General features: G+C 45.6%; 6 protein-coding genes across 6 annotated transcripts; 3 read left to right on the plus strand and 3 right to left on the minus strand.

Moving 5' to 3' along the window:
- Window positions 1–2,456: 2,456 nt before the first annotated feature.
- On the plus strand, window positions 2,457–4,345 carry AGABI2DRAFT_120792 (hypothetical protein; the record flags this gene model as incomplete). The annotated part of the gene is made up of 12 exons (XM_006463924.1): window positions 2,457–2,705; window positions 2,774–2,886; window positions 2,951–3,295; window positions 3,347–3,372; window positions 3,433–3,487; window positions 3,538–3,582; window positions 3,632–3,683; window positions 3,732–3,822; window positions 3,876–3,952; window positions 4,007–4,018; window positions 4,072–4,161; window positions 4,217–4,345. The coding sequence occupies 12 exons, from the start codon at window positions 2,457–2,459 to the stop codon at window positions 4,343–4,345; spliced, it is 1,284 nt and encodes a 427-aa protein (XP_006463987.1).
- A 1,069-nt stretch (window positions 4,346–5,414) lies between these two features.
- AGABI2DRAFT_74631 (hypothetical protein) lies at window positions 5,415–9,042 on the minus strand (the record flags this gene model as incomplete). The annotated part of the gene is made up of 15 exons (XM_006463925.1): window positions 5,415–5,717; window positions 5,781–6,167; window positions 6,259–6,375; window positions 6,481–6,842; window positions 6,890–7,229; window positions 7,275–7,414; window positions 7,468–7,578; window positions 7,628–7,746; window positions 7,807–8,057; window positions 8,116–8,261; window positions 8,328–8,408; window positions 8,464–8,661; window positions 8,715–8,740; window positions 8,796–8,909; window positions 8,969–9,042. The coding sequence occupies 15 exons, from the start codon at window positions 9,040–9,042 to the stop codon at window positions 5,415–5,417; spliced, it is 2,769 nt and encodes a 922-aa protein (XP_006463988.1).
- A 268-nt stretch (window positions 9,043–9,310) lies between these two features.
- AGABI2DRAFT_194616 (hypothetical protein) lies at window positions 9,311–11,141 on the minus strand. The gene is made up of 8 exons (XM_006463926.1): window positions 10,796–11,141; window positions 10,621–10,738; window positions 10,489–10,570; window positions 10,102–10,433; window positions 9,915–10,036; window positions 9,833–9,860; window positions 9,673–9,770; window positions 9,311–9,606 (listed from the first exon to the last, which is right to left on the minus strand). Exons 1-8 carry the CDS (start codon window positions 11,076–11,078, stop codon window positions 9,563–9,565), a joined length of 1,107 nt encoding a protein of 368 aa, XP_006463989.1. The 5' UTR covers window positions 11,079–11,141; the 3' UTR covers window positions 9,311–9,562.
- A 165-nt stretch (window positions 11,142–11,306) lies between these two features.
- On the minus strand, window positions 11,307–14,311 carry AGABI2DRAFT_187404 (hypothetical protein). Its single transcript, XM_006463927.1, has 15 exons — window positions 14,204–14,311; window positions 13,973–14,153; window positions 13,664–13,937; window positions 13,525–13,609; window positions 13,133–13,467; window positions 13,053–13,083; window positions 12,926–13,001; window positions 12,842–12,871; window positions 12,568–12,775; window positions 12,416–12,513; window positions 12,170–12,347; window positions 11,994–12,106; window positions 11,888–11,928; window positions 11,647–11,835; window positions 11,307–11,580 (listed from the first exon to the last, which is right to left on the minus strand). The coding sequence occupies exons 2-15, from the start codon at window positions 14,118–14,120 to the stop codon at window positions 11,437–11,439; spliced, it is 1,950 nt and encodes a 649-aa protein (XP_006463990.1). The 5' UTR covers window positions 14,121–14,153; window positions 14,204–14,311; the 3' UTR covers window positions 11,307–11,436.
- A 58-nt stretch (window positions 14,312–14,369) lies between these two features.
- Window positions 14,370–15,721, plus strand: AGABI2DRAFT_194618 (hypothetical protein). The gene is made up of 7 exons (XM_006463928.1): window positions 14,370–14,646; window positions 14,697–14,838; window positions 14,899–15,006; window positions 15,072–15,078; window positions 15,143–15,399; window positions 15,459–15,474; window positions 15,528–15,721. The coding sequence occupies exons 1-7, from the start codon at window positions 14,493–14,495 to the stop codon at window positions 15,609–15,611; spliced, it is 768 nt and encodes a 255-aa protein (XP_006463991.1). The 5' UTR covers window positions 14,370–14,492; the 3' UTR covers window positions 15,612–15,721.
- Window positions 15,722–17,700: 1,979 nt separating this feature from the next.
- Window positions 17,701–19,393, plus strand: AGABI2DRAFT_194619 (hypothetical protein). Its single transcript, XM_006463929.1, has 10 exons — window positions 17,701–17,773; window positions 17,827–17,893; window positions 17,949–17,960; window positions 18,017–18,048; window positions 18,103–18,126; window positions 18,178–18,279; window positions 18,340–18,443; window positions 18,496–18,955; window positions 19,012–19,032; window positions 19,094–19,393. The coding sequence occupies exons 1-10, from the start codon at window positions 17,735–17,737 to the stop codon at window positions 19,265–19,267; spliced, it is 1,035 nt and encodes a 344-aa protein (XP_006463992.1). The 5' UTR covers window positions 17,701–17,734; the 3' UTR covers window positions 19,268–19,393.
- Window positions 19,394–19,539: the final 146 nt, after the last annotated feature.

Consider the following 19,539-nt stretch of genomic DNA (forward strand, 5'->3'; position numbering starts at 1 on the left):
AAAAAAGGAGGAAAACACAACAAGAAAGTCGTCAAATCACAAGGCACTGCAGGACAGGCTTCAAAAATCTCACGGACTACAGCGCGTAAGGGCCGGTGGCCTGTGCCCTCGGCCTAGCTCCATCACAATCTCATCGACTCAAAGGTGCTGTATCAGTGACAAGTGTTGGATGACTTGAGATAGTCAGGGGCAATACATCAGCGATTTCACGGCCTGAGGAAATAAGATAAAAACAAATTATAGTCTCGACTCTCTATCGCGCTCACGCCTTATAGCTTTATAATAAATATAGGGCATACATCTATTTGAACTGATCGGATATTATTTCAACTTGAAGGAGCAAAACTGTCCTATCCTGCCTCTCAAATCAAGCAATCGTAGGCTAGCCTCATCTGGCCCGGTTCGGATTTCTTACGAGTGGCATATACTCCAATGCCCCGGTCAGTAAAATGAAGACTAACCGTCTGTATCCACACTTCGGAAGTAATCAGGATATCGATCGCTTTGCAAAACCGATTTGCAGATAGAGTAGCGTGGCAGTATACTTCATCGGAAAAGGAGTTAATTGTAGGGTCCATGGCACGGACTCCGTGGTTTTCGTTCTTGGTTAGGTTGACATGAGCGCGAGAGAATCGATTGAGGACGTTATTAGACCAAGGCATTGAGTGGGGGCGGAATAAGGACCAAGTTCAATGTATAGCGATTCGAGCCAGTGGTTGTGCCAGGTGGAAACTCCGACTGGCACTTGCTCTCTCCAAGTCTTCCTGTGTACAGTTGAAGGTCTGTTCCTACTTGAAAACAGCAGTACTTGAAGCAGTGGCCTCTTTCCCGGTTTTAACTCATGTCTTACATAGATTGGGAATCTGCGGAACGAGTAGCTGCAGTACAGATGCAAGAACTTCGATCATGGTCATCTCATAACTCAATGATTGGCCCCATCAGTTGTCAAGGATTCACTTTTCATCATCTTCCGATCATGATCTTGCGGCAGTGCCATCGTGACCTCGCCTGCAAAAGTTGAGACTGAAATCATCTGCCAATCATACCTGAAAGCCCACTTATCGAAACTGTAACAACAGGCTCTTTCCACCTTCTCTATTCAATTCAATGAGCTCCCTGAGTTTTGGGTATTTCTGGCATGTTAGACAGTCACTCGGTCCGAGTTTCACATGCTTCATAATTTCCCTGCCGCCGATTGATCCTTTCCCTTTGACCCTGTTTCTGCAGATCTAGGACCAACCAAATTCGGCGAGCAAAGCCGGCGGCGAGTCCCAAATAATGCTGCCGGGTAGAACTTTCCACATCAGTCCAATTCCAGAAAGCAGAAGTCGAGAAAAGAGCCAGGGAAGGAAACGTGTGGGTGACAGGGCGGTATGACCTTTGAGCCCGCGAATGTCCCATTCGAGAATTTCCAGTGCTTGGGAAAAGTCCTACCTGTTATGACAACTATCATGCAGATGGGAAGGGTGTTCATGCGTGCCTTTGTCCCAATTACGCGTTGGTATCCTTGTTTTCTCTTACCTCCGCTGTATAAGATATTCGAAAAAATTCCCATTAGTCCAGTAATAGTCTTCATGGGAATCCCAAGGGTAAAACCCTCATGATGTTTCTGCACTTCGGAAATATACCCCGGCAGCCGGGGTGTTTTGCGTAAATTAAAACCACAAATGGAGGTATCCCGGCAAAACTTTGAGCACTGTTCATAGGAATTATTCAATTCATATTCTATGTACATATCTTTGGGTGGTTATTTACTTTGGTGAGAGATATAAGACCAAAAACCCAGTTTACCGCTGTAGGTGCTTCCGCAGCATCTCAATTTTGACATTTGCTGCAAGTGTCGTTCAGGAAATTCACAATGAGAATTAGTTGGGAGTCAACTTGACAGGGCCAGGCATCTCTGGTTCTGCGCCAACTTGGTGTATGTATATATGTATTTTACGGGTAACAGCGGCAAGTGTCCTGATGCCAAATATGATACTTAGAGGAAATCTACGTGGAACTTGAACGTGCTCACGAGCCTCGAATCGTTCCAAAAGAACGAGACGAAGAAAAAACTTGTACTGCGCCGTCTTTCGCACACGGTCGTAAATCGGACTGTGAGTCCGATTCCACGGCCTGAGATACGAGGACAGATCTAGATATTCTGAGAATGCCGCTCATCAAAGTTGGGCTGTCCTGCCAAAGGTAAGTAGTCGTTTCCATTGGCCGCCCGTTGGCTCAGGGCAGGTGGGCTATGTAGCCTTGGCTGAAGTTTCGATAGGCGGTCTCTCATAGTCTAAGATTCCTTCTCAATTTTGCTACGTACTTATGAATGTCGGGGTTGAGCGCTGAGTGCTGAGCCCACTGATCAATCGATCACAGTGAGGAAAGCACGAGAAATATACAATTACGTCAGCGCTGTATACTAATAGTGGTGGCTACACGGGTTTCGGTTCTACAACAATATTTGAACCATGCACAACGCTACGGGCTCACGACAGTCTGATTTGGCTTCGGAAAACAAGCATAGAGGAGCCAATCGCTCAACAAAGGTTGCCGGAAAGCTCAAAGTTCTGCCAGAGCAACCAGAACATGTCGCCGTCAAGAGCCCAGTGCTGAACGACTCCCGAGGAACTGACGACGATGCTGCAGCTTCTGGGGGAGAAAGCGAGGATGGAGATATCAGTAGCGAGGACAATGACCAGGAGGACGCAGAGGTCGAGGTATGTGCTAAAAGAATTCGGCTAGAATGGAACTGACAGCCTGCTTGGATCACGCCTGTTGACATCAGATATATAATCAAATCTCACTCATACCAGATGGAACAGCTCGGAGAGATGCTCTTAGACTTACAAAGAAAAAGGCGAAGTCCTTACCTCGGGTGACAGCATATGCAACCGCAAGGTAAGGTGGTTTTTCTGTGTATTTCAATTCGACGTACTCAACTCTCGTCTCTGGTTTGGTTAAGCTCGTATCGAATGAACGACTTAATGAAATTCTTTAACGCGAGGAGAAATGCCTATCATGCCAACCCAAAACTCATTGACGACGTCATTTATACCCCCTACGTCTATGATATTCAAGCAGAGCACTCTGATGGCCAACCACCGGGAGTTGTGCTCACTGGTAATTTGCTGGGTATTCCTGAACTTCAACGGGAAACACCTGAGGATGATGATCGGACGGTCAAGAGGAAGAAAAGGAGTTTCTTCGACACGACATCACACGAGGCCGAAATATTCTTGTTCCAATATGGTACCGTTGTCATCTGGGGGATGTCGGAGACACAGGAAAAACGCTTTCTCGCCTCGATGTTAGTATATTTTTTGCCAGAGGAGCCGACCTTTTTAATCTTGAACTTCAGAAAGCGTTTTGAAATCGAAAAACTAGGTATTTGTTCTTTACTCGTTACCGAAAGCTAGATCGTTTTAGGTACTCATGCCCTCTGAGCCCCGGAGAACGTGGAGATGGAAGACCTCAATTACTATTATGCGAACTATAGTCGGTAAGCAGAAGTTTCGCCTACTGCAATACTTTCCCTCACACAATATCTAGAATATATAACGACGTTATTACTCTCCGTAAAGGGTCGAGCTATATGTATATGCATTCAACACTTGTTTCCCGATCCCCCTCTCACGATAGGTAGGACCAAATTGTCTTTGTCACACGCGCTTTCCCAGTCCGTGAAGATATCTCTTGTAAGTACATGTTACCTCGTTGTGCGGGTTGAAATTAATGCGGCCCAGTTTGAAGAATTGATATCCTCCACGATTGAAGAAACCAAAGATATCCCCGAAATTATTAGTGAGACCGGAAAAATTGGGATGCCACATAAAGGTAGTTTTAGACAATACTTGGAATGCGCGGGTAACTAACTATAATGACCTCAGACATTATGCAACAAATCGGGCAACTATTCCTTCTCAGGACTAACATAAACTCTGTTGGATCGGTGTTGGATTCTCCTGTAAGAATTTTCTTATGAGTCAAGTATCGCAGTACTTTACACCCTCTTCCACAGGAAGTATTTTGGGTGCGTTTTATAGATTGATAGTGCTCCAAATCAACTCATCTCATAACCTCCAGAGCTTTCCGGACCTTCAGCCTCTATACGACGCCGCTCGGAGCTATCTGGAGATCCCCCAGCGTATTAATCTTCTGAACACACGTGTTGAAGTACGTGCCTTAGCTTCCGGAGCCGCCTCATCAATTTGCTGACATGAGTGCCTAGGTCCTTCAAGATATGTTACAACTTCTCAAAGAGTCCGTTTCAAGTAGACACGCGGAAAGGTTGGAGCAAATTGTCATTGCCCTCATTGCGATAGAAATTGGTTCGTGTGGAGTGGCCGAGACCCATTGACGTGGGATACTGACCACCGTAAATCCTTAGTCCTCGGCATTATCACTATACTTGTGGACTTAATGGCCTGAAGAACTGCGCTGACATCGCATGCTATGTATTTAATAATCATTTCTCTTTTTCTTTGGGTGTTGTTTACAGCAACGTAAATATTTTCTTTTTATAATACTTCGAAAGGTTCTCGGCGCGTAGGCATTTGCTCATGGAAACGATTACCAATCGGATGCTAATCATTGAATTGGTTCGCGGTTACCCTTGGCTTACCCTCTGGCGTTCCGCTTCTCCGCATCTGTAAACTCAGGGAATTAAATTGGTGTCTGGGTTTTGGTGGGTGACCTGACAGGAATATCAGCTTTTTCCGCCACCATCGGCGGTCGGGGATTTATGAAGTAGTTCTCAAGCTGGAAGGGACTGAGGGCCAAGGGAACGCGCAGGACGCCACATAAGGTGTCTCCACCACGAGGACATCCATTAATCGTGGAACTCGCTTTTCAGTTTACTCTTACCCCTAATAGCTAGCGCGAAAATTGTGAGTTTCGTAATGGCTCCATTTTTGGTTTTCCGACGTGTTTGCAGTATCAGTGGTGGGATCATAATTGACACTTTGCTGAAAAGAGCAAGCCGCTCTGCAGAGTTCCATTCAAGTACTACTAAATTTCGACCTTTCGATGCTCTTCTTGAATTTCCCTTTCGCCTGACAATTTCCCACCCTATTCGCAATTGAAGGCTATCGGTTATTGGCCGTTAGAAACCGACGCGTGGAAATTTGCATGGGAAAAAACCCGGGGAAACATGCAGTTCAAGTACAACAGAACCCTTCTGTGACTTCCTTTGATACGAGAATGATATCTGAAGAGAAAGATCTATCATTTAAGGCCCATGAGATCCATGACAAAACTGTCAACGGCGTTTCGTTACTATTTCGTTAGCCTCAGTTAATAGCCGGTGACACATCTGTGTTGTACAAATGATGAAGAGGAATGTTAGGGTACTATGGCCGTGTCGCCAATATGGGCTTACTCCCTTTCTCCTCATACAAGAGGATACGAAGACGCAGGTAGGAAAAGTCTCATTCTCTTCTACGAGACCTATCTTTGTCGTGTCCCGATCGACTATTATCCGTCGTATTACTTCTTGAAGACCCCGAGGAGGATTTCGTTTGCCTGAAGCACAAAAATTCTCTTTGAGTTGACCGCCGCGTTTCCGCGAGTGTCTTCTTCACGCAATCGAGATTAGCCTGGAAGTTTTCATCTCCAGGTCGCCGATGATAAGCTTGGGAGATTTTGTTATACAGGCTCGAGAGTGTCTCTGCGGCGGAAGAGGTAACGTGTCTTGCCAATGTCTGATGCATGAACTCTATCTCGAGGGTGGCCTAGAACCAGATAAATCTCATTAGCATGGTGTACGTACGTAGAAGGGAGAGTGAATGACATACGCGAAGCATGCCACCCATGCCAAACCGTTTGATTTGGCGGAAACACCGAAGTCCTTCCTCTGCGAGCTGCTCGACTACTTCGTTGATTATGCGATCAAGCAATGACTCTGCCACGCTGCATATCTGTGCATGGATGCCAACCAAAGACGTCAGTAACTCATACATATACGGTCGAACCTCTGCGGAGTCAAAAAAGGCTATAAGTATAATTTTTACAAGCAGACTAGATAGAAATGTATACCCACCAGTAGGCTGCGGTGTATCATACCAATCCATACTTGGATCCAGAATACCGCTCCGGATAACCTCTTTGAGTGCTTCGACTTTTGGTTTGACATAGCCGTCAAATAACGTTTTATCAAGCTCCTTAACCACGACCATCAATGCCTACGGCACCATTTAATCAGCCCCCTTCGGTTCATCTCCAAATTTAGTATACAACGGGAGATGATCGATCTCATCCCATTGACTGACTCACCTGTCTATCATCCAACATAGATGCGCCAAAAGCAGCTTCCAATTGACTCAACATAGTAGGGATTAACGCATCAGCCAAGTGGCCAAAGTTTGATATCACTAGCAGCATGCGGATGTCCTACGGTTCGGCAGAAGCAGCAGAAGAGGTTAAAAACAAAGGGAATGGAACACAGACATCAGACGAAGTCAGAGTTATTCTACCACAATCACTTGAGGGACTCACACCATCAGAAAGGTCCAGTAGATCCAATCGATTGGGACCGGATGTTTCCTCTTGCTTGGGAAGCATTTTGCCTGTGATTATTGGTGATTCGTCCGAGGCCAGCAGTATGAGCCCATCTAGAAATACGTAAAGAGCATCCAAAAACGCTTTTGTGATTTTCGTGACGAAGATCTGTGATATGGGATATTGTTTCACGGGTTTGGATGATGATACGGATGACGACAGGTCAACACCACCGGCAATCTTGAATGCCGCAGTAGCCAGATGTCGTTGGAAATGCTCCATATGGGAAAGGTAGCGCGTTGTAGCAAGATTTGAGGAGTCAGCCTCCCATCCCTCCATGTAATAAAATAAGTTGGCATCTAACCGCAGTCAAAGATGATGAACTCGGATCCGTGAGAAGACATACCGTTTAACCACGCTTGTACAAGAACGTCACAAAACCTCCACTTAACACTCTCCAACATGCTTTTCAAGCCTGACGATGCATCTGGGGAAATGTCCATGCCGTTTAGCTCACTAACAGTTTCATGTATCTCCCCCGATATCTTCATCAGATAATGGGAGGTGCAAACTGAATGAGTATTAGTGGGAAGCATAGGAGGCATGGTTTTGTTGGCTCCTGCCGCAAGCATAACCACGACGTCGGATAAGAGAAAGAATTCTGATATCAAAGATATGTATAGCCTGACACACTCAAGGGCCATGGTGCGGCATTGTGTCGGGCTCCGCCTACTTCCTGATGACGACTATCCATAATGACAATGATGAACCGGGCTGATTTCGAAACAGACCATACATACCTTCTTATATTTTCCATCCATAAAATTTTTCGAGATCTTCCAAAAGTCAGGAAGAGAAGACAGGAGCACCTCGGAAACGCTTTTTACAAGGCTGAATACAGCCTCCCAGACAGGCTCGTTTTCAGATTTACCTGGTTTTTCATCAGATCGATAACTAGAAACGAGGATGATGATTATAATGTACCGAGATTAGTTTCTGGTTCCTTCTTCTCTAGTCCAAATATGGCTGTTCGCAGTTGTGTCACTGCTAATGTCGTCGAATCAGAATATTCAATTGCTGTTCTGTCCAACTGAGCTATCACATATATTAGTAAATATGAAATTATGGCTGAATGTAATTTCACCTCGCACGATAGCCTTCGCATTCTGAGAAGTTTTATTCATCTGTGCCATTATGTATTTATGTTGGCTGTCAAAATACGTCCACAAAGGTTCATCGGTTCCTTGCAGTTCTAATAGAATCCTAGAAACCAATTGACACCATTCACTTCTGTCTGGAAGCATGAAGACAAACTTTACTCACTCCAGTGTCTTCTCACGTTCCTCTAGACTGCGAGAGGCATCTTGAAGTTGCGCATTCAAAACATTCCTCATCTCCGTCATAGCCTTCTCTACACTCACCCACACCTTTTCCAGCACTCTCTTTTGTTGCTGCTCGGCAGCAGACGATGCAGCGCTATCTTTAGAAATACTAATTGGCAAAAGTTGGCTCGATCGCGACTCAAGCATGTATTTTCCTTTCTTGTAGTCTCGCATCGCAACGTCATAACGGCCCTAAAATGTCGAACACATGTATATATGAGAAATAATCGTGGAATATGGGAATGCTCACGGCTTCAATAGATTCAATGATGAAACTCGGGAGATTGAAGAAGAATTTTGATCTCTCGAATACACCAAGGGTAGTTCTTAATTTCTGAGCTCGGGACGCATTTTCCAGTACTGGCAAGAACACCTGATTCGCTTTTTGCGCGGCCTCTGAATATCACATCGGCATCGGTGTTAATATATCGACGGTACAACTGAATGCTGAAAATAACATACGTTTAAGGTGGTCACGCAGGGGCTTTGATGCATAGTCCGTCTGTGAAGCAAGAATCCCCTCCTTCATTTCCGTATGTATAGCTACAAAACAGTAGCATCAATATTCATGTTACCCAGAATGGAGTAAAAGATGCACCGTCGGTTGAAGCTTTTACAGCAACAAACCTATCAAAGTTCTCTTCCACGAGGATTCGTATAGCCTCCGAGCGTGCATCAATGGCCTGCTGCAAATGATTCATACCAGCCGTCAGATCCTGATACGTGGCATTAGGGTGTACAGCAGATAGGAAGGCTTTTGGATCGAAGGATTTGGAGGTTATGAGAACGGCAGCTTCTATCATTCGATTGAAGTTGACATTGATCTTGAGATCCTAAAGAAATACGCACTGGACTCCATGTCCAAGTCTTTGACACTGTAACAAGTGTTTATTCAGAAGATTCAATTGGTATAGAGATGCATTCACTCACTTGACGTCGCCTTCCAATCCCAAACAGTCCGCATCCCCTTCACCACTGCCAGTAGGACTCAGCAATGCCCCAGCGACCGAGTCATCGAGATCGTGATCGACGTCTTCCCACTGCCTATAGAAACCGCAGCAACGAATAAGACGCCATTGGGAGTGTTTGGGAAACACGCCTACGTAGGATTCAGTGAATTGATTCTGTAGGCCTGTAGAAGGGTGGCCTCGTCTACATCGAGGTTGAGTCTAGGCATGCTTCACCTCAGCAAATAATGGAATCCAAAACCGGACTCCAGAATTACGAAATATCGGGGAAGGTCGAGAGGTAAGTAGGAAATCAAACTACTTAAAGTGGGCTGCAGTTTCATCATTACTATGTTTGTCCTTGTTTAAATGACAAGTCATTCATCGTCTGCCGCACTTCTTAGCTGTAAGTAGTGGAAGAGAAACCGTCGTCCTTCTCGTCAATCGATTTTGGGCACAATACGAATCCAGACGAATCTGCAGACCTAACTCGATTCATCTTCGACACTCAGTATGTCAACGACGCATCTGAGAGTCTGACATGCTGCAGTTCAAGATAAAACGGGGTAACCCAATTAGATGTCATTATAATATGTACCAGTCCGACAAGGAATATATACGAGAATATGTTCCGAGACGAAGGAAGAAGAAAATAGAGATAGGAGGTCCTGGGAAGCGATTAACATAAAGATCCAAATACCACAGAATTTCTAGATTAAAAAACGCTAATGAAAACTTTGGGGCCCTCGACTAGACCGGTAGGATGGTGTTGAACAACACGTCCCAAATTTTGCCTAAGGAAATTTCAAGTTTCGAGAAAATCAGAACAAGGTCTGGGTATACGGAAATTGATAACGCACTCGTAACACCGAACCCAAGTTCAAAGTTCTTGTAATGGTGAGCCAAGTGGTATTTCTTCATTTCACGCATGTACGCGGGGAGTTTAGTATGGTGGAGCCTACGGTGAAAAATAGATTGTTCAGCAAAATGCCCAAGCACGCGATCAAGGTAAAAACTTACCCGTAGTGCATGCAGTCGTAAAGGATATCTAAGACGAACATTTTTAGAATCATGAAAAATCTTTGAAAAGCAGCCAACTTACAGAACGTAAACGAGCCGCTAATGATACCATTAGCCATGGCGACCGGGAATAAAACATATGCCAATTGGGTAAATGGTAGTTGCAGAGTAAAGAAGAGCAAGGGTGGCATGACAAGGCGAAGCCTAAAAAGAAGGTTCTGTTAAAACCCGGAAATTCACACGACTACAACGCAACATCGACTACTCACTGGTCCATGGGCATGTAGTGATGGATCCCGTGCATCAAGAAGTGCAAAGTAATGAAAGTCGGGGTATCTGGCAGCAAGCTATCGATGTGGAATAGGAATCGATGCATGGTATATTCTAGTATTGTCCAGATTATGTTGCCGATGAGGAAACAAGCCGCAACCTGGAAGTAGGAGGCCACGGGGACGGTGGAGATATAGGATAGAGGGAGAGCCGGATTTTCAAAGAAGGTAGGTAGAGGGCCCGTAAATTGGAAGAGAGACCGGAGTAACAAGTACGCGGTAATTGGGCCCCAGAACATGGGCACCACATACCACTTGGTAACGGTGAACATCTACAGAGCCAACAATGAGTAACGCCGATGCAAGACGTGAGAAAAGATACGATACCTCGAGGATATCGGGTCCAAACAGGCGCGCAGAGTACGGTAGGTGCCGAGGTTGGTGTACCTGCTGTAAATAGTACGCTTTGCTGGATCTTTCCGTCAGTGTCAGTCAGAAATATAATATAGGAGTATTTACCTGAAATTCGTTTCCCAGACCTGTCTCAACAGAGGTTTCCTTAGATCAAGGAACTCGTTCTTCTCGAAATCCTTTGCCGAGTCCGTATCCTCAGGATGAAAATCGTCCGCCTCCCAATCTACAATGCCCATTCAATCTTATGAGTTGATACCCCATTATAAGAAAAGTCACAAACCATCTCGCACAATACTGTCCTCGACACCCAACCGACCTATAACATACTCATCCAGCATGGCATACGCCGAGTCCGAATGTTCATGCGAAAGCTTATCCTGCATAATCTCATCTATATCCTTCCCTGCATATTCTTCGATCACATCGTCCCCTCCAGGATGATCCGGAAGAAATTGGGTAATATCATAGACCTTTCCCTTTCTTGAAACCCAACAGCTGAGACCGGTGGCGTGCGCTTGCACATCTTCGCGCGTATAGATCTTCACCCGCTTGGATACTGTCATATCAACTATTAAAGGTCCAAAGGTGAAAGGGAAGAGGAGAACTGCGAGGGGAGCAGTTGGAGGAGAGGAAGGTGAAGCCGAGTGAAAAGTGCGCCCACTTTAAAGAGCCATTACGACGCGATCACGTGGCAAGCGAATCCGCCCAAATCGATCGATCAAATTCACACGCGAGACTATAATCCGTTCGAAGCATGAGCTGCGCAGCCCGACCTCAGCGGACTACTCTACCGTAACCGACGACGTGGATATATTGGTATCCTTTTGACAATCCAGTATTATGTCGTATACCAACAGTTAAGATAAAAATAATGAGATTAGTCAAAACGCAAGCATCATCTTCATCATCTTAACAGGTCAATCACCGCACTTTACCAACGCCTTTCTCAGCAATCTCACGACTCCACTGCCTCAAGATATGCTTCTGAACTTTTCCGCTCGCAGTTTTAGGCAACTCAGTTACAGTGACGTCTTCACCGATAAACCAAACCCATGCGGGAGCGTTCTACCAAAGGGGTGGAATAATAGAAAATATTTCATCAAGTTTGCCACGCAAGAATAATACACTTACCTGAGGATTCATAGTCTGCGCAACAGACATTCTTACTTCCTCTCTCTCGATAACGTCCTTCCCTGTTTCGCGAATAATCCATGCTCCTACAACCTCGCCATACTTCGGATCTGGAACCGAAACTACGGCTGCTTCTCGTATTGAATCATGAGCCGTTAATGCATTCTCGATTTGAACGGGGAACAAATTCTTCAATTGACAATGAGCAGACTGCTTTTGTACTGATAATAAAATCTCATACCTCGCCACCGCGGATAATGATATCCTTTATTCTACCGACAACTAGTGAAGCAGATTTAGTCGTTCAGCCTTCATAGCCTCAAACATTACCATAAAAGAATACTCACTCCTGAGATATCCTTCCTCATCCATGATTCCTTCATCACCAGTCGACATCCATAACGTTCCTTCCTCATCCTTCTTCATTACTTGTTTCGTTTGAACTTCTTCATTCCAATATCTATAAAGTACCACCGCGTCAATGAATGAATGAATAAATCAAGCATCCACATGAACAACTGACCCTTTTTGCAAAAGATATCCAGCTACAATAATCTCACCTGGTGTACCTACAGGTACAATCTTCTCGTCTTTGTCCACGACTTTTGCTTTTGTGTGAGGCATAATTTTTCCAACAGTCTCAACACGTTTGATCAGTGGATCGGCAGGAGTTGATTGGAAAGAGACGGGACTCGTCTCAGCTGTCGAAAAGGTAGTAAAGAACGATTCGTCCAGTTCACAGAGAGGATATTGAAGACAAAGCACCCACTCATTCCATAAGCGACTGTTAAATCCCTCAAATTCAATTTGGCCACCAAAGTTTTCATAAGATCAATAGGTATGGGTGACCCCGCAGCGATGCCAGTCCTACCACAAGATAGTCTTAGAACTAATTGAAATCATGTTTTTAAGAGTGCGCACCTTAACGTTTCGAAGTTAAACAGTTCACCCGAGGCTTTACGCCTCTCAGCTTCTGCTAAAATACCTAAGAAGTGTGTTGGTACGCCATGCAGTGCAGTACACTTTTCTTCTGTTACAGTGTCTACAACCGCAGCGGGGTCGAAAGTCGGGGAAGGATATACAATGCAAGCGCCATGAGTCCATGTTGCTAAATTTCCAAGCACGAGGCGTGTTCACGAGAAAAGAGACTATCAGTTTACTAGGACAGCATGATCGGAGGAAATGCTGCACTCATCAAAACAGTGGAAGAGTGGAGGCGTGTTACCTGGAAAAAAAATCATCAGGGCAAATTCTGAGAAATCCTAGTCGGAGGACGTACATAAGATATCTTGCTCTGAAAACCACATACTTCGACCGATACTGAGTCCATTGTTAAGAAGATTGGAATGCGTAAGCTAAACTTTATGTCGACCTATTTCTTCGGCTTGGGTTGGAGATTCACATACCGAAACTGCTTTTGGAAGCCCCGTTGTCCCACTGGTAAGGGTGGTATGAGAGATCGTTCAACACCAGAGTCAACAATTACCTTGTAAATTGCAAGTTGATAACTTCATCCTTCTCCAAACCACTCCTGATCTCGTTCAACTTCCTTCCTTCGATTGTATCATCCCTCCACAGCAAAATCTCCCTCCAGTCAACCAGACTTTTTATCTTCAGTCTTTCGAGTCGTGCACGGTCTTCTTCTGCATTATCCACAACGATCAAATTCCGAAGTTCTGGAAGTTCTTCGATTTGAATTTCGCCGGGGTGTTGGGATCGAATTTGAGGGAACGCTTGAGAGAATGTTTCGATGTACGTGGATGATCGGATACGGGGAACGGCCACCAGATGTTTTGCACCAACAAGTCGCAGCGTGTCGACCTATTATTAAGAGGTCAGTACGAAAACTTTGAGTGGTACTTTCAACCGTCGACGCACGAGCTCTTGTAACTTGTACGCAGGATTTATGGTTGCGAGTATAGCACCAATACTGGCGCATGCCCACTGTAACATGGCATATGCACTGTGGATTGGTTCAAAATTCAAAAGACACCGAACTCGTTCGATCAGTACTCACCTGTTGTTCCCCATGATGACACCTACCCTGTCTCCTTTCTTCACGCCCATCTCAAGCAGACCCCGAGCTAACGCCTGTATATGCCTATCAAATTCCTCATAATCCCAAGCCAAGTATGAAACGTCCTTGAAATTGCGAGAGGGGGGTCCCGCATGAGAACGCGGAGCTTCTTGACGACATATGAGAGCCGGACGGGAAGGGTAACGCGCAAGAACATCCTCTGCAAAATATTGTGGGAGTGTTTTTGCTGAGAGAGGAGGTTCTGTCGGGCCAGCTACAGCCGATTGGGTTAACAAAGAACCATTTAACGGTAGCGTTGAAGCTGCTCTAGTTGAAAGCGACCGTAGAAATGGTCCGGAGCAGATGGTTGTACGAAAAAGGACGTGCATAACCCTGTGCGACGAAAAGGTAAGGACGATGGGCGCTTATTCGCCTCAGCCGATAGACTGCATGGCATGGTGAGCAGAGATCACACGCGTTCTTGTCAGGTGCGCACACCCCCTCCCACCCCTGTACAAACTTCTCAGCCCATATCCTAGGCTTTTTCGTTTGTATACACCTTCTAAGTTCTGGCGGACCGACGGGCCTGGGTTTCTGAAAAATATAAAGTGTAGCCGCATGGAAGGAAGACCTCGCTCCGCTCTCCACAAAAATACTCTGTACATGACTCTATCGCATGACCCAGTGACCTGGCAATGCTCACTAGAGAATACTACTATTGGCACAACGGAAAATTCGAAGACGGAATCGCGCCTTTCCTATTTTCCGGGTGCCAGCAACACAATATAAAGTCGTGCACTGCATAGACGTCCACACTCGCTTGACGATAATGTTCTTACCGACTACTGCTGCGTTCCTTTTCTTCGCTGCTTCTACAGGAGTTCAGGCTGCGACGGTCATACCGTCCAACTCTTTCTCCTCGGTCTCAACCTTCCAGACCTATTGGAACTATCTCTATCCATGGGGTTCAGACCACAATGGCAGTACGTCTGTTATTGCTTTGCCATTATACATCATTCATCTGTATCATAAGGTGCAAGGATGAGGGGGAGCTCATCTGACCATAGTCATATCAACCCAGCGTCGGGAACTCTTAGTTTGATAGCTACACCAACATCAAACCCCTCGCCCCCAACGAGTGGTTCTGACCCTCACCCGGCAATACACTACGCTAGGTAATATCAGAGAGAGAAATAATATCGTCGACCGAATTTAACGCTGACGATCACCCTTAGTGGCGCAGTCCATGCAAAAAGTCAGATCACGGTGACCAGATCAACCGGATATACTATCTCCGGTGAATTTAGTGCCCCAACAGCCAGAGGCACCTGGCCCGCATTCTGGTGAATAAACACGCAAGACTTGCTTTTTTGACATCATGCTCACATGGCTATGTCCCGAATTGCAGGTTAACTGTAAGTTCGACTGTCATTTCTGATATATCCTTTCCGCGTCTTACAAGTTACGATGTTTCACTAGGCTGTAAATAGCTGGCCTCCTGAAGTCGATATCGGTGAATGGAAAGGCACAAATCAAAACTGGTTCAACACCTTCAATACCTCTTCTAGCGTCAAATCCAACTTAGTCAACTGGCCCGGTGACCTCTCCTTCCATTCACTCAAAGCAGTGCTCTCAGCAGAGTCAAATGGAGCCGATGTCAAGATTGACTTTTACATGGACAACACCCTTCGCACGACTCAATTTGGTAAAGGATTCGTCGGAAAACCCCTCTGGTTGTATGTGATCTTTCGCTACTTTTTATTGTAAAATGGTGGGCTGATGTTCTTAATGATAGGATTATTAACTTGCAGGTATGCACGGCCTATTCCATATATTCGCGCCAGCAGATTGAATGTTGCATTAGATGGAGGGATCCGCGGGCTCTCCCGGCCCGTCGGGTACGACGACGTACAAAATTCGCAACGTGCAAGTCACTAACACTGCATGATAAAGTAAATAATGAAGATACGCATGCGAATATCTATCTATCAAATTATCATTCGATAGTTCACATTGAAAACATGTCAAGGAGAAATATAGGCGATTATATCGAAGCTCCCCAAGTTTACTTTCTGGAAACGTGAGGACTCTTGTGACTGTCCCAATCACGAAGTTCTTTGGTTTTACGTCGCCCTTGTTTATTCCGATTCAGGCTCTCCGTTCGCCTGACTTGTCGACGCAGTAATTTAAGTAGATCGGGCGGTCCTGTACAGCTTGAGTGCCAGAGAGCTGTTATCCGGGTTGACTACATCGAAGGAGGCTCTTCTGAATCTTACTATGCCTTCATACGTTCGATAACACTATCAAAGGCCGGCTCAGGTAGAACTTGGTGCCAGATTCCGCCCGTGGTGACGGGTTCGTCTACTCGCTGCCTTTATTCGTCTATCTGGAAATATCATCCCTTATTAGTTTACCGCCTTAAGCACGACCTTTGTCCGCACACTTTGAGAAACGCAAGGTTCCAGGATTCCGTCTGGTGTAAGTGTAAGTTGAACCTTAACAGGCAGCAGCGACTTCTTGTGCATCAATAGAAAAGCCAACAACATCTGCGGTAAGCAGTTAATGCATCCGGAGCATGCAATTGATCGTCTTTTTTTATCTTAAGAGTGAGAGAGATAATCGATGATCTATGAATCATTGATAACTGTTGATCGGATCCTGCGAAGACATGAGAGAGAGGTATAGCACAAAGGGGTTCGGTGACATTGGTGATTTATTCTGGACTTGATAAAAACTTGCGTTTGATAAAGAGTTCGGTTAGATGTCGTGGAATACTTTTGATGTAATAAAGGCACAAGGCACAAGGCACCGAGGTCTCTATGAATTATCTCGCCAAATAGAGACAGCGATCCTATCTCCTTGAAAGCTGAACAACAGTTAACTGATTAACCGGCCCGCGGGATCGGGGTCTCCGCTTGGTACCTGACAATGATAGCCATTTCGCGGGATCCAAGTATTTCGTCAACCTTATAACTACTGTCGTCCAGACGACTCATACGTCAAAGGCAGGGAATGGCCGACCTAACAAAGTCAGAATCGGAAGCAGTAGAGCGTAAAGAGGGTACTGTGGTTAATTAGCCTCTTTACCTTAAACTCGGTCTGCTAGGTGAACTGACAGATGTCAGAGACAGCATCTGCTTGCTACAGTACCCGTAGCTTTCTCATCTTGTTTTACATGTTATATGGTGGATTTCGACGCTTCTTTTATCCTTACCTGAAGGCATTTTAAGAATAAAAAAAGGGTTGGCAATACAAATTCTTGTAAAGGTCGGAATTGTTACTATAAACCAATTGTTGACTAAACTCACTGAGTTACTGACTTTATATAGTGCCCTCATAGAGACCGCCGGCTCCATGTGCCCATCACGCGGCTTATCAATGACTTCTGCGCATGAGTATGTCTATGGCTGTTCTGAGGATGATTCACAAGTAGCGTATGATCAACGCAGACATGAGGTCAAACCGACGAGCATCGAGTTATACAGGTTTCGGGTCTCCCGGCAGACAAAGCTCGTGAGCACATGCTTTATCACAGATCTGCCATGTAAAGTGATTCGAATATAGAACGATGTTGGAAGAACGATTAGATTGATCAAAATCAGGTGCAACGGGGAGGCACGCGAGCACACCAGCGCGATCGTTATGAATAGGTTGATTTAGGTCATGAGAGACCGCTTCACCTAGAGTACTCCAACGGGGCGCCGCCATAGAGGGAAGTATAAGATGAGCCTGAGATATTGACACGAGTTCTGCTACTCGATGAGTGTATAGTTGGATAGATGCCGATATCGGACCCAATGGAATATACTAACCCTGTGGAGTACCATTTTCCTGAAGTTTCACTCTTTAGCTTCGTCCGGTCTACCGAGGTCTACCGGCAACCATCAGATGTTTTAAATATCAGAATTCATGACCTGGCAGCCTGCGACAGCCCGCGCGACATCTTGACACGTGAATCGCAATCGATTGATGCCCTCGAGATGAGAGATACGTATATATATCTAGAGTGGGTGGTTCCGGGTGTAGAACTCTCTATCCTTCATCGTTGACACCAATACCTTTTCATTGAAAATGCCCCAGGGAAGTATGAAAGCGCTTTGGTACAGTGCTGTATGTTTCTTGATTTGTCCTCTTCTCGGATATAAACTGAGATGATCGGGCAGCCCAAGCAATTTGATATCAGGGACGTACCCATCCCCAAAGTTGGCGATGACGATGTCCTCCTCAAAGGTAGGTTCGATACCATTTTAAATGTTTGTAGATATCAACCATGTCCTCCTTCTAGTCTCTGTTTGTGGTATGCTCAATTCCAATGCGCTTCATGAGAAAGAAAATCACGACCCTGATCTCTAGGTATCTGTGGTACTGATGCCCATATCGATGAGGTAGATCTTATCATGTGGGTTGGCCTCACCATCTAATCTTCGATCGTTCCTTAGGGTGAATTCATGGCCAAATTCCCCGTACGTAACCAACACTTGATTAAGTACGCGGCGATTCTGAGATTAGGATAGCTGATCCCCGGCCATGAAGCCGTTGGTACCGTCGTCGAGATGGGCAAGAACGTCAAAGGTTTTGCCATTGGCGATCGTTGCGTAGCGGATGTTGGCATCACGGCAAGTCCCTGGTCGACATCCGAAGAACACAGCCACTGATGGGGACTGACTGTTAATTAGTGTGACACGTGCTTCTATTGCAGGCGCGGTAACTCTTTGCTTTGCGAAAACTTCAGGGCCTGTGGTGTTGCTGAGGATGGTGGGTTCGCGGAATACATCGTATAGTAAGTTTTTTTATACACTATGAAACGGGCTCGAAAATGAACATCGGATCAGTCAACAAAAGAAGCTCTACAAGATCAAGAACCTTACCGATGAGGAAGCGACCCTCCTCGAACCCGCTGCTTGTGCTGTTCATGGTCTCGACAAGCTCAACCCCGGTGTTGGTATCGAAGTCTTGCTCATGGGCGCAGGTCCTACTGGTCTCATCCTCGCCCAACTCCTCAAACAGAACGGCGCTTCGCGAATTGTCATTGCCGCTAACAAAGGTATTAAGATGGATATCGCCAAGAATTTGAACGCAGCCGATGAGTACATCGAACTTGACCGTCAGAACCCTGGAGCACAATGGCAGAAACTGAAGGATGACAATCCCTATGGCTTCGACGTTGTCGTTGAGGCGACTGGTGTGGAGAAATTGGCGAATGAGAGTATCAACTATGTGCGCCGCGGTGGTACGTTGATGATTTATGGAGTGTATGAGAACAAGGCTCTCGTACACTGGCCTCCGTCAAAGGTGAGTATTTCCAAACATTGTTTGATAGTATCGCTCACTCAGTTTCTCCTCGAAAGATCTTCGGAGATGAAATCAGGGTACGTATCCACGTCACCCCATTTTTCATACTTCCAACTTACTGTGAACTTGCCTGAGTAGATTATCGGGTCATTCTCCCAAACCTACTGCTTCCCACGCGCCGTTGCTTACCTCGATAGTGGCAAGATTAACGTTAAAGGAATGGTCACGGATATCTTCAAGCTCGAGGACTACCGTCTTGCTCTCGAGAAGATGAGCAGCCGAGGCGCTCTGAAGATTGCTATCAAGCCTTGAGAATAAATCTCAGTGGATGGCAAGGGTGTAAAGTTACGTGTACGCGGATGCGAGCTCCTGTGAGGTATCAAAGAAGTTGTAATCAATTGTAAAATTCGCCAGGTGTAGGATTTCCGCCCTGTGAGGATGTGTTCTTGAAGCCGGACAGGATTCTAATTTCTTTAAAACGATGAACCTCGTGGTTCATCATTTCTTGCTGACCCCATTGGCGAGACTTAACAGCCAAAGCTACATCCGGCTGCGGAACTGTGCCACAATATCACACCGAAGGG

The sequence above is a fragment of the Agaricus bisporus genome, assembly GCF_000300575.1.
Source record: "Agaricus bisporus var. bisporus H97 unplaced genomic scaffold AGABI2scaffold_9, whole genome shotgun sequence".
Classification (NCBI taxonomy): domain Eukaryota; kingdom Fungi; phylum Basidiomycota; class Agaricomycetes; order Agaricales; family Agaricaceae; genus Agaricus; species Agaricus bisporus.